Source organism: Anopheles cruzii, chromosome 2, assembly GCF_943734635.1.
Source record: "Anopheles cruzii chromosome 2, idAnoCruzAS_RS32_06, whole genome shotgun sequence".
NCBI classification, from domain to species: Eukaryota; Metazoa; Arthropoda; class Insecta; order Diptera; family Culicidae; genus Anopheles; species Anopheles cruzii.
Window position 1 is genome coordinate 35,049,711 of NC_069144.1, and position 13,666 is coordinate 35,063,376.

At 40.5% G+C, this 13,666-nt stretch overlaps 1 protein-coding gene across 1 annotated transcript; it reads right to left on the minus strand.

Annotated features, from left to right (window-relative positions):
* Positions 1-114: 114 nt before the first annotated feature.
* LOC128278942 (homeobox protein Hox-B5a-like) lies at positions 115-13,385 on the minus strand. Its single transcript, XM_053017664.1, has 5 exons — positions 13,069-13,385; positions 7,247-7,469; positions 6,947-7,043; positions 744-898; positions 115-660 (listed from the first exon to the last, which is right to left on the minus strand). The coding sequence occupies exons 1-5, from the start codon at positions 13,383-13,385 to the stop codon at positions 115-117; spliced, it is 1,338 nt and encodes a 445-aa protein (XP_052873624.1).
* Between the last annotated feature and the right edge of the window lie 281 nt (positions 13,386-13,666).

The window sequence follows — 13,666 nt, forward strand, 5'->3', positions numbered from 1 at the left end:
TAGTTCATATCATGATAGTATCGGTTTTTGTGACCTACCATTCTCACAGTCTTTGGCCGCTGTCGTCGTCGCCTAAAAGATGAATAGGGTTTAAGCTGCTCCTTTCATGCCCGTTTACGTTACGTAAGGCCGAAAACTTAAACTATTCGATGCATCGCACGCGAATAATCCCGGACCGACGCCAACGATGTCGCTTCCGGAACTGGGCAAGCCACCGGCTCCGGTAACCGGTTGAAGCTGTTGATTGACAAAGAGAGCTGCCGCGTGTGGCTTGGTACCACTGCCCCCCTCCCGTTTATCCTTCGGATGATCCAGGGCGCAGGATAATTTACTCGGTGTGCTGCCACATCGCTCTCGGCTTCCGGACCGACTTTGGGGACGGTTATCGGATTCGATCGATTTGTTTACGCTCCCCAGCAGCAGCGGAGCGGATGAAGATCCGGGCGACCCATTCTGTTGACCATTGGCATTAACGTTGCTTGAGCCACTGTTTCCATTGCTTTGGTTAGTCACGTTGCTACTTCCGCTGGTGGTACTGCTGTTGCTGCTACTGTTCGTGCCACTTCCGTTGTTGGCGTTGCTAGTATTGTATTTTTTTGACTCGTTAATCTTCCTCGACCGCTTCCACTTCATTCGACGGTTTTGAAACCAAATTTTAACCTTTGTAGAAAATATTGAAAAGGCCAAAGGCGGTGACAACTACTGCGTTTAGTGGAATGCAAATTTAACGAGCCAGTGCTTACCTGCGTTTCAGAGAGGAGTAGATTGTTGGCCACTTCGTAACGCTTCGGTCTGGATAAATATTTGCTAACTTTAAACTGCTTTTCCAGCTCCAACAGCTGCTGCGAAGTGAACGCGGTCCGCGGCCGTCGCGCCTTTCCGTATACCGAGTTTTGGCCTATCAAAATTCAGTAAGATTCGATAAATAAATATAAACAGCAACAGACCGGGCAGAACAGGCTTATGGTACATTTCTTGTTTTTTGCAATGCTTCATTATAGCATAAATTTGTTTGTTTAACTGTTACCAGCGTTGCTGTAGTTCTGTTCTAGTCTTGAAAATGCCATGCAGTACAATGGCCAAATACAAAATCTTCATTTGCGTCAGTCATGTGTTTAATGTAAATCGGCTTCACGTATTTTCGTTGATGGATACAAAGTTTTCCAACATACAGATTTTAGGTTCTTTTAAATGCTACTCAATTGAATGTATGAACAATTTGCGTTCAGCATTTAAGTATACATTTAGTTTATTGTTAATTTATGTTCACGTTTGATAAGTTGTTTGCAAGAGTGGTAATCTACTTTTGCTAGAGGAATATGTGAATACTGTTCCGTCATTTTGTTTGGGCACCACAAATGAAATCGAAACGCATCAAGCGGCATGATTGCACGCCAAACTACAATCATTTTCATCACCCAAAAGTGTAATTAAGAAACGGCAGCTGGTACAGAATACATAAACCGAGGAACAACACATCAACCGTTCAACCGTGGTGTTGGAAGTTCCGGTTCCGGCGTTTGCGCCATCGAAATCTCTTGGCCACACCCACCTAGAAAGGGTACGCCGAATGAACGATTCCGGAACCGGATCCAGCTTCGCATGAACTCATAAAAAGCCGATGCGGGAAGTTGTCTGTGTGCTGCAGTTCAACGCAATTGCCCTTGGATGCAGTCCTTTTCATCTTGCAGATATGTGCAGTGAGTAAAAAGTACGACAATCGATTGCTTTCTTTGAGTAAGCAAATGTACATGTTTCAATCTAGTACTGTAAGCTAAACATTGTAGCGGCAAAACGTCGTTTTAAGTTAAGTTTTTTGTATACTATACTGAAAAAGATGGATGGAATGAATTCATAACGTATAATTGAATAATGACATTTGAAGGCCAAATAATTTCATGTTACTGAGCAAATAGAAGCAGTAAACTATGTCTCGACAATGCTTGCAAAATATATATTTTAACACGCAACTATTCCACGTCATCTGATACAATCGTATTCGTTTTAGAACTACAACTTAAACCATGTTTGTCTCACAAAAATTACTGCGAAAAGGTTGCCTCCAAAAGTCCAACCATGACGAATGATTGCTTTGCCTGTATGAAATGTATGACTTATGAGTATATTATGTATAGGAATTATATGAAACCAACAACAACAAAGGTTTATTCATATAAAAAGAATGAATATCGTTGACTCGACGGCGAACTATATCTTCCATCTGAAGAACATCGGATTCGATTTGCAACAAACCCTTGACACAAAGTGAGTGCATCATCGTCGCATAAAATGCGCAACCTACGTGCACACCGCAGCACCGTCTCCCATCTCTCCCTTGTCTGCGCAGACCCTCGTCTACCTGTTCCCGTGGGTACACTTTGGCTCCCGAACCGTTTTATTTATCAAATTATCAAATTGATTGTAAACACTTAGCCCCCGCTGTTAATTGGCTCAGATAATTTGCAGTAAGGCAAAAGGACGAAAGCGAGAGAGAGAGAGAGAGAGAGAGTGAGAGAGGGGCACGGCAAAGGGAAGCGAATCCGCCCTCGCCGATGATGGCAACATCATTCGCCACCCTGCGCACGAAGCCCATGAATATAATTCAATTAGTACCTAATCAGATGATCAGTAATTTGTCTGTTAGCACATATGCGAGCAATTTTTGAACTTGCCGTCGCCAGACGGAACGGAAAGGGCAGCGACAGGGCTAGGTGGTGGCATTTGATGGCAGATGGAAGCATGGCAACCGATGAGCCGCAGAGTGGCCGGCCCCGGAACCCCTCCCCCCCGTACACCATGGTCCGGATGAGAAAAACGACATAAATCACACACCGAACCGAAGATGGCACGGCGTTAAGCGGTGCAGAGCCCGAAGTGAGAATTAGACTGGCGCGAACGAGACAGCGGATTGCGGATGCGCAAGTACAGCGCACGGAGCGCTATCAGCGAGCAAAGTAAATAGAACAGATGTCATTGTACAAAGTTAATTTGTTTAATTTGATTGCTATCGTCCCCGTAATAGGAAGGGCGTCAAACGCCACGCTGATACCACTTTCCGGCCTCCGCTCTCGCGCACCGATAATGGCCGAGGGAGCGCGAGTGCGTGAGGCTCGGTTGTTTGTGTAATCAACGGTGACGAGTTTGATCGCACGGCCGCGCACGGCACCACCCGACACCCCATTCGGCCCATTCGGCAGAACGGGAAGATTAGTGACCCTAGTTAACTGCAATCAAATTATTGAAACCGAAAGTATTTACTTTGGACCCCTGGCACAGCCCGTGGCCTTACGGGTGCGTCTCCTGTGGTCCTGGTCCTGGCGGCGAGGCTTCGTCCCTCTGTGCGCATAGAAGGTACAATTAGAAGGGTCTTTGGGCTTGCAAATCTGTGTTGAACGATAAGTTTCCAGTTCTGTCATGACCACCGTAGAGGACTTCGAAATCGCTCAACGTTAGACATGTTGGGTGTGATTGCGTTGAACATCGGGACTCGCTAGCTTTTGTGGATTACACTTCAAATTTGTTCATACTTTTGACAATATTTTTGCTTGTTGAGCTGTTAGAATTATTAGAATTCTTATTAAGAATCAGAATTTGTGTTTGGGCAAGGAGCAAATATACTAGGGTGTTTTGATGTTCGATACCATAAGGCACTGTTACGAGCCTGATTTTTGTTGTGATATTGGTACACTCTTCAAATTCATTTATGAAGTTATCTTCACGTATGTGAAGTTTCATTTCAATCGGTCACTTAGTTTTTTTTTACAAGCCATTTAGTATCGACATGTCAAAATAATTTTTACAACTGTTATGACGTCATCATTTGAAGAAAAACGCTTTTCACGCATGTTTTTTTTTTTTTAACAGATGGAAGTCACTAGGGACCAAATCTGGTGAATATAGTGGATACTCTAACAATTCGAACTTAAATTCATGGATTTTTGCCATTTTCAAATTGCTCTTATGACACGGTGCATTGCCCTGATGAAAGAGGTTGTTTTTCTTCTGAAAACCGAATCTTTTTTAATGAATTTTCGCTTTCAGTTGGTCTAAAATGTTACAACATTAATAAAAATTTATTGTTTTATCAATTTGCAAGTAATTAGCTAGCAAAATTCCATTCGCATCCCAAAAAACTGATGCTAACATCTTTTTAAGCAATTTCTGGACGAACTCGTTTCGGAACCGAAGACAAAGGTTCAAACCACTCCTTAGACTCTTGTTTTGATTCAGGATCATGATGATATACCTAAGTCTCATCCCTAGTGATGATTCAATGCACAAAATCCACTTAATTCTATCGAAAACGGTTTAAATGTTGTCAAGAAAGATGCATTCGAATGCGTTTTTAGCGAATGCAGCATCCATTTTATAAACAGCTTTCAGGAACCCAAAACTTCAGTCAAAATATTGGATATACTGCTCAATGAGTTGGCTAGGTCTTGTACTTAATTTCTATCAGTGACTGGACGATTTTCGAAAACGATTTCCTGTATTGTTTTACGATTTCATGTGTTGTGTCTGTTTTTTGACACGTTTCTGACATGGATCGTCTTAAAGGCTACTACGACCATGTTTAAGCTCAGAATCCCCTCTTTTAACCACCTAATTGAAGACGAAGAGTCCTTATACACTTTCAACATTCGTTCATAAATTTCCTTTGCTTTTAAACCTTCCAAAAATAAAAATTAAATCACTGCACGGTATCTGATTTTTACCATTCTAAAAAATACTGTGACACGTCGATACTAAATGGCTTGTAAAAAACAAATTAGGTGACCGATTTAAATGAAACTTCACATACGTTCATTTGAAGAGTGTACCAATATGACAAAAAATAAATTAGGCTTGTAGCAGCGCTCTATGGTATCGAACGTCAAAACTTAACGAGCACCCTAGTAATGCTTCCTGTTGCCTTCGCATAACTTATCAATCGTCGGTTCAGCCGACGCCTGCCCGCCAGAGTGCCAGCGAAGCTAAATGGCTAATCATAAAAGAACGAGTGGTCGTTTAAGCTGCCTGATTGCTGGTGGCTGGAGCGAAAGGAAGCGTAGCGGCTTGACGACAGGTTTTCCACCACATTTGCTCAGTTGTTCGCCGCGGGACGCCGGGATTTTCCCCTGTTTCACGAACTTCGCTCTCCCCTTCGCTTCAGTTCGGTCGGCGGGAGGGAGACCGGAAGGAATTACCATACAGTACATGGTAGTGCGGCTTTCGACGGCGAACCACCACAAGGATCACGGCACCGTATGGTCAATCCCTGCGAGGGGCGAGCTGATTAGAGAGGGTGTTTGTTTGGGATCGGCACGATAATCCACTTGGTGCGGATTTTCACGCAAACTGTCACCCCCTGCGCGATGCGGACAGCTCGCCTAGGGGTGCCGCACAACGAAATAGTGTTAAAGTTTCCGTTTTAGTTCTATCGGCGCCTGATTCGAAATGCCTGTTCCGTTTGCATGGTGAGATTAATTTGAATCAATTAGTATGAATTACAGAGAGCGCCCGGAGAGCGATATAAACATGTGGTTGTTATATGTGGACGTGTGCAGTGAAGTATTTCCATTGCACAACGACTGTTTTATTCGCAGATGTGCCTACACGTGCGCGGAACAGCGTGGTGCATAGTTCGAGTACGACGGCGAAATGTTTTTATCGCAATTTAAAAGCTACCGGTAAAGTTAGTCAAAAGTGCCCGCAAGTCTGCTAGTACCAGAACTTAACAGAAATATTAAATATTATGGTCCTGATCGGCATCATATTATATTTTATATCAAACAATCCGACGAACAGTTCACTTGTCGTCGGGAACACTCGGGGAAGGACTCGGAGAGCATATCAATGAAGAAGCATCGAATTTGCAATCACAACATTACGTGACGTTCGAGTGACAACGAATCCCCCCAGACTAGGAAGCTCCAAACAGACGCCCAAAAAACAATGGCCACGAGGGAGAGATGGGGAGAAATAAAAACGGTTCGCACCAACCCAACACAGTTTGATTGTGGGCGCCATCAGCCGCTGTGGTTTCCTTCTTGCTCCTTGAAAACCCCGACCGACAATCCGACAATCCGTTTTCGCACGTTTTGCCCAGTGCCACGTTGCTGAAATCGGTGTCACTACGAATATCAATTCTAGAAGTCTGGTGTGCTGTTTGCGTAGGCGGGTTGTTTGGAATCATGCTAACAAATTTGGAGATAACTCGATTTCTTTCCCCGCCACCCCCCCAAGCAGGGCGCTCGCCACAGAAATCAATCATTCAAACTCCGGCAACCGTCGAACAAGCGACTGGAGGGATGGGTTGCAGTCCGAACTGGCTCCGCAAACGGGGAAAAAAATTTATATCAAACCGACACTTTGCTACAAACGTTACTGATTGCATTACAGTTAATGGATTCGGTAGGGGTTCTATTTAAGGCTGCATGTGTCAAACAAACAATAGAATGGGTCTTAGCCGTGTAAGTGAAGAGGTTCATCTTCCGATCGGGGACATACGGCTTGTCGTAAACATGATGGAAAACACATACTGTAAAAATGCCTAATGACAATGTTCCGATGTAAATGAAAAGATTACAAAGAATAACAGAAGTTTCCACTTTCTAGGAACTAAAATTCAACGAAAATACAGAAAATGTGTACAGAAGTTCGTACAAAAGTTGCTCCGCCGATTGCGTGTTTTGCAAAAACTATTAGAGTGAGTTCTTTCTGTATTGTTGTAGTATTCTGTACTTAAAAAAAGCATGATAGGCATCGGGAAAAAGGAGAACGATATGAGTGTTACTTGCTTCAGCCTTTAATTCCTAATCTTCACGTAACGGAAATGAACAAATCAGATGCCAAAAGGCACCGAAACGTTGCGTACAATGGAGCATTTGCATGTAAATGTTATTGGTACACTGCCCAAATATGGATAACGACGAAGAAAGTATGCCGAACTCTCGGCTTATCGTACCTGTAAGTTCCGTGATTCGGGGATAATAGATGTTGTGGTGCCTGAGAAGCTCTAGCTGAGGTAGCTGCATGAAGTGGAACCGATTCCCGGGGTCGACCTGCAAAACCAGAGGGCATCTTGAAGTTTATAGCGCTCTTTCTTTTCCATTTTTCTTGCCGTTTTCACTACACATGTTCGCCTGGATTAGCATAATTTTCACGTGTGTGATTCATACGCATTAGCATAAATAATCCTACAATTTCCAACATCCTACGTTCAGATTTGTTGAGCAGTGGATCTGCGGATTGCCTGCCAACCTACCGGTATGCTCTTGTTACAAACGGCCGGATGGGTGTCGAAAGTGGTCGCGTTCGACGTGAAGATTACTTGTGAAGGGCAAAGATTATAGAACGGCAGATAATCATGCTGGCTGGGGGAGGAAGATTTTGTCATTTGGCTCATCACGCAATCATCCATGTCTTGCTGCTCCACACTGCCAGGGTTGATTGACGAACATGAGTCTGACGAAAAGGTAGACTCGGACCTGTAATACAGACTAATGTTAGATTTATTGAACAACGCACGAGTACATAGTACGTATAGGCAAAATAAATAAACCTTTTTAAATAAAGTTTTCTGTCGTTTTAAACTGCCGTTTTCTGGCTAGTACTCTATTCATGCAAATGGATGTCGTATAATCGTTAATGAAAAAGATAATCGTATAATCGGTACGCAAAGATGTGTACCGTTTAATCATTTTTGTTGGTAACTTGAATAAAGACTAAAAAATAATAGTAAGTCCAAATTGATCACTCGTGGAAGAACCGACTAGATAGGCTAAGAACCGTTCGTTTCAGTCATTTTGCAGCGCTTTAGTCATTCTAGATTATGTATGCATCAAAACTTATTTTCTGAAGCAAACAAATTAACTTGTTTTTTCTTTTGCCATTCCTATTCGTTGTAGCTTCCATTGATACACCAATCAGTTCCAATAACGGCGGTTGATCATAAAATCTGGACATCGCAATCGGTGACACAATTAGAGTAGATAACACACAACATTACACGGCCCATCATCTACCATGAGCTGGTAGTAGCAACCGGATAACGCATATCGATAACAAATGTTTCGTTTTTATCATTTGGTTTGGTCGCGTGTGAACTCGCTATCGTGGAACCTTTTTTTCCAAGGCATTGCATATTGGGGTATTTGATGTGTGCCACATAGACTCGATAAAAATGAAAATGTAAGGGTGTTCTTCCTATTTTCTTTCCGGGGGATACTATGATTATTGATCTACTAACTTTCGTCTGGGCTAACTAACATTGTTTATCGTAGGGCATCAATACTATGGAAAACTTAGAACAACTCACCAATTTACACACTATGCTTAACAATGTTTATTAGTGTTTCTAAAAACCATTCTTTTAAAAGGTAGTCCAATGACTCTTCAACTATCTTAACATGTATATTCTTGGACCTTTCAACTTCTACTGAGAACTCCAAAACCATTCCCAATTGTTACGACAAACAATTAGCCTAGCTTTTCTCGGGCAAGTATATATGCGCATAGCATGTCTGGAGATTCCATAATTAGCTATATCAAAACATACTTTCATAGATCAGTTTTACTGTTTTATACAGGGCACCATATTTGTGATACATTTCAAAACAAATACCACCCTCAAGATTGAGTTTGCGACAAGATACTGATTTGTCTAAATTCAAGATGGAAATTTGCGTTCAAAGTGTTTCGTGGCTCTCGCCTAAGCTCATCCCAGCGATTAGCAAACAAATCGTTTCGTTTGTTTGCTTTCAGCACACATTGATGGAATGATATATAGAAGACATTTTAAAGCGAAACACATTAACGAAATCTCGAGCTCAGATTGGTGTTTAGCCAATGGCGTCTTACACACTCAACGAGGGTTTAGGCTTCCCCTTCGGTGGAAAGCATATATTGATCCAATTACCATCGATGCATACACGACATTCCCCCCAATTCAATCGTGGTCATACCAGGGGGTATGTAGCGAGAACTCGTCGCGCTGGCGACTGAACGAACAATTGTTGATTGGCAAGTGAAATATAGACAGTAGAGCGAACAAAAAATACGAGTAGCATCTTCTTCTTCAACACGGCCGGGAACGAGCTGAAAACAACCGTCTTATGTGCTGCCGTTACGATCCGTATTGGCCCCACAGAACAGAACATATACGCCTACGCACGTACATAAAACCGTCCTGGTGGTTCAGTTGCCACTAACTTCCAGGGCGTTGCAATCAGGCATTGAACACAATCACATTGCGCATGTATCGTTTATTGCACAATGATTTGTTGGGACTCGGCCGAAAACGGCCATTCGAGCACCGGAGGCTTCGTTTTTGAGTGATAGAGGACATGATGGGGTGCTTGGAATAAATGAATCGTTCTGATTTATACAATTTGTGGTTCGCAATTTCTGTAAACATGGCACAGAAAGAACTATTACGCAGACAAAGGTTTAGTTCTCGAGTTCCATAGGTTACTGACAGAAATTACATTTTGAAATGTTTTTTTTTTCATTAAGTAAAAAATTGTGCTTATCCGCAAAATAAACATTTCAGAACTGTGACTTGTATTCTAACCAAATAACAATTCGATGTGAAAAAATTAATTTAAATGTACTCTGTAAATTTATAAATACTGTTAACAAACTGTTAACAAAGAATACTATGTGAATGTTATGCGTCATTTGCGGAATGCTGTCGGCCAAAACGAGCGTATTTGTGAAGAAGCAATTGTTAGTTCTTCCATCAAGAGGAAGTTTTTGTATCACATTTTCGTAATAGATTCGTTATCCATTCGATGCAAACTGGACTCAGATCGTTTCACCTGACTTAGCACCTTGTGACTTCTTGCTATTTGCTAAACTCAACAGCCAACAGTCGACAGTGGCGATAGAAGCCGAAACAAAGAATGTGTTGAAGGCTACTTCAAAGAATGATTAGTCTACAAAAGTTACAGAACTTACGTGTGAATCTTCTTACAGTTACTCAACAAAATTTCTACCACTTTGAAGGAGCATTTTTATTTCATTTGAATTACTTTATGTCAGGGTTTTTGTAAAAAATAGATAAAATCGAGTATCGAGATGTCATTTGAAAGGCACTCAAATCAAATAAGAGATGCGTTCTGTATATGAGGACTCTGTACAATCATTGACTATTGTGAAAATTCAGACAATCCTGACCATAAAAACAAAACGTTGCAGTAAGCAACAAAGATTAATATTGTCTCCGTTGCAGACCGCTCGATGGCTTTAATTGCCGGATATGAAGAAGAATCTCTTATCAACGGTAGAAGGCCAAAGAAATTTAAACATGACCAGAACCAGCTACGATTACGGCGAAAATATCGTAAAATATCACCAAATGCTGTTGCCCATGGTGACCGTTTTATCATCCTTAAACAACAGATCTTGCCCCAAGCAAATTCTCTTTGTTCCCTCATCTAAAAATTGCGCTCGAAGGAGCGAGATTTTCGTCAAATGAAGATGTAATCGCCTTCGTGAACAATTATTTTGAAGAGAAAAAGTACTACCTTGCCGAGTACTATTTTAACGGATTATATAGATGCGAGCATCGCAGGAAGAAGTGTTTAAGTTACAAGGTTACTATGTTGAAAAAAAATATCAAAACAAATATTTTATATCTTTGTCAGGCCGAAAACTTTGCAAACCCCTCAACATCAACTTTTAAAGTAAAACTTCTGATGCGTCAACGAAATTTCCATTTATGCAAAGATTGTATAGGCTGGTTTTATATGAAATGCTTAACGCTTGAACTAGATTACTACAGGAAACGTAATCACGACAGGAGATATTTAAATAACTCCGCCATTTTTCAGTCGATTTTGACAAATGAAAGTGATTTATTTAGGGTATAGAATGCCGTTTATTGATAATTTACTTAGAATACAATACCGTTCAAATAACCTCCTCCATTAGACAAACAAGCCCTGTTTTGATGTTAGCTTTCAGTTCTTCAATGGTTTTCGGTTGGCTGGCATACACCTTACTCTTCAAATAGCCCCAAAGAAAGAAGTCAGAAGGAATTCGGCAACAACAACAACAAGCACAGTTTTCGCAGTTGAACGATTATTTTTAATGTAGAGCGCTACAATTTCAGTTCGCTATTTTTGCATAAATCGATCAATGACTAAAACGGCATAGACTAACGTTTCAGAATCCCAAATTCTCAGGCTGATTTGTCAGAAGTAGGCTATTCGAAAAAATAAAAACATAAAATTATCAAACGCTAAAACTAGCCACGAGATGATGCCAAGATATAATATTCAGAACAGCGGAACAGTAAAACATAAATGTCTCCTTTATAGTCTATAGTTTTATAATATCGCGTCAAGAAATTGTAGAGATTAAAACAAACTCTTTGTAAAAGGAATTTGTTTTTTCGATAATTTGTTTGCAGCTAGAACTTATGTTAGCCAACAATAAATAAATTATTCAACAATAACTAACACATATTATTGATGTTCGCCCGAAGTAATCGACACTTCTAAAAACAAAACACTGTGGACAGCGCCACATATTGAGCCGTCGAATCGATCAATTAGTGTCTATATCGATCGAATAATTTAATTAGCTTGACAAGGCTCTCACTGCGGACTATCGGTATGTTTATAATAAGGCAATCAACAGAAATGCCACCACGAAGCTGATTGACGTGTGCGCCGTAATCAGTGGTAAGGAAATTAATTTGGAATTGCCGTGTAAGTGAATGCCACTGTCGCCCAGCAATGATTAATCTCAGCGATATGGGGTGGTAATCAGCACCTGGAAATAACATCGACATGGTTTGTAGCAGGGGAGCGATAAGGAGAATATCACCATCCTTGTCTAGATGTACCAGTCGGGTGAATATTTACTGATAAGTACAGGTTTGATGTGATAAAAATATATAAACGCTCAACTTATTGGACAAATCAAAACACATGATTTTGTTAATCAACTATGACCACGGCGGGAAGATAGTAAATTAGCCCACTGTATTTGTGAAGAAGATACAAACCAATTTGTGATTGGCATATCGTTTGACCTGTCGAATACATTGGTTTTGCAGTGGCATCCTAAGCTAATTGATACATTTTTTATTTTATTTTTTTATTTTTTCGTCCATCCTAGTGGAAGAAGTATCTAATGCAGGTCAAAATCGCGATTATCTTGATCGTATTAATGAAACAGTTGGACACCTTAATACAGTATTCTTAAGTATTTCAGAGAAGGTATTTTGGATTTGAACTTTACGTTTGAAAGATTTGGTACCCCATTCAGAAGCTTTGAACCGAAAAGTCTTACATTTTCATCCTTCGAGATTGATAATTTTCAAAGCAATGTTTTTATTTAATATTCTACTTCCTAATTCTATACAGCGGAAATGCGGTTAGAATAGGAGACACATTCTCTTTCACTTCTTCAGGTGCCTTTTGTCGATGAAGAATTAAAGATCCATTCTTTTTCGAGAAAAGATGTTTTTCAGTTTGTTCTACACTCCGTTGCAATATTTATCTGTATGAGACTAAGAACATAATTTCATCCCTTAATAGATATAGTATTTTTGTCCTAGAACTACCTCGACCAGACTATCAATCAGCGTTCATTAAGGCTTTACCTACGGCTGCGCTCTGAAACAATAACCATATTACCGACGAAAATAACAAATGTTTCTGCAAGTCACCGTGTGGCTCCAATTAAGTGTCTCTCATTATTGTCAGTCTTTCCATTTTGTCCTCTAATTGTTGAATACTTTGTTTGTTACCCGATTGCTTTCGTCCAATCCATATTTTTTTTTTGCTAAAGAAGTATTGAGGAATAAGTTATGGTTGACTATCAAACAAAACATGTTGTAACATTGTTACGAGAATACTTTTTCAGTTTTTAAAAATCAATAAGACGAACACATTTTTATGTATCTAATTTACAATTGGGCAAACAATCATTATCAATAACTGATGTTTTGTACTGGTGATGACTGATGTAATGTTAAATTGTCTTTCGTTATGGGTGAAACAATAATGCTAAGATAATGAACCTAAAAATTGCGTTTAATATTGCGCATGCAATTTCTAGGTCTATTTGAGTTACCTGGAGTTACGATCCTCATTCGCATTTATTCCATCCCCATTAAGATCTCCGTTGTTATTCATCACCTTCATTTTAGGCGATAATTCGCCGTTACTGCAAGAAGTAGGTGGCGGATCCTGTTCTCTACTTGCCAGTAGTGCCTCGATTCGAAAAGAATTGGCATTGCTGCTGGTTTTGGTATTTCGGCATAGTACGTCCGATCCTGGCCCGACGGCATCCATGCTAAGATCATTGCCCGCTAGATGGCCCGAAACATCGGTTGGGGTCATGTGAGGCGAATTAACTGAATTGCTCTGCGGTTGCTGCTCACCACTCATTATATTTTCGCACTTTTCAATTCCTATTGTCAGATGCTTCTTTTCTTGAGCAAATTTTAGTTCACACTGTTAATACCAATTGGATGAACACATTTAACAAGTTGATTGGTCAATTGTCCATTGATTATTTTTTGAAAGTCAGGATTCAAAAACGAAAACAAAACAAAACTGCACACTTTGTATACTCGTTTTCGACGTACATTCAATAAATAGAACTGATCAAATTTTCTCCTTCGTTGTAGTTATAAACTTGATACACCTTCTTAGCAAATATTGGGTAT

Bases quoted from the DNA above. Each gene is read 5' to 3' on its own strand.
- LOC128278942 (XM_053017664.1), bottom strand. From the start codon at position 13,385: ATGAGTGGTGAGCAGCAACCGCAGAGCAATTCAGTTAATTCGCCTCAC. The intron at 7,470-13,068 runs GTAACTCAAATA...TCTGTATTACAG, and splicing joins AATGAGGATCGTAACTCCAG to GTCCGAGTCTACCTTTTCGT. The intron at 7,044-7,246 runs GTAGGTTGGCAG...CTGGTTTTGCAG, and splicing joins TTTGTAACAAGAGCATACCG to GTCGACCCCGGGAATCGGTT.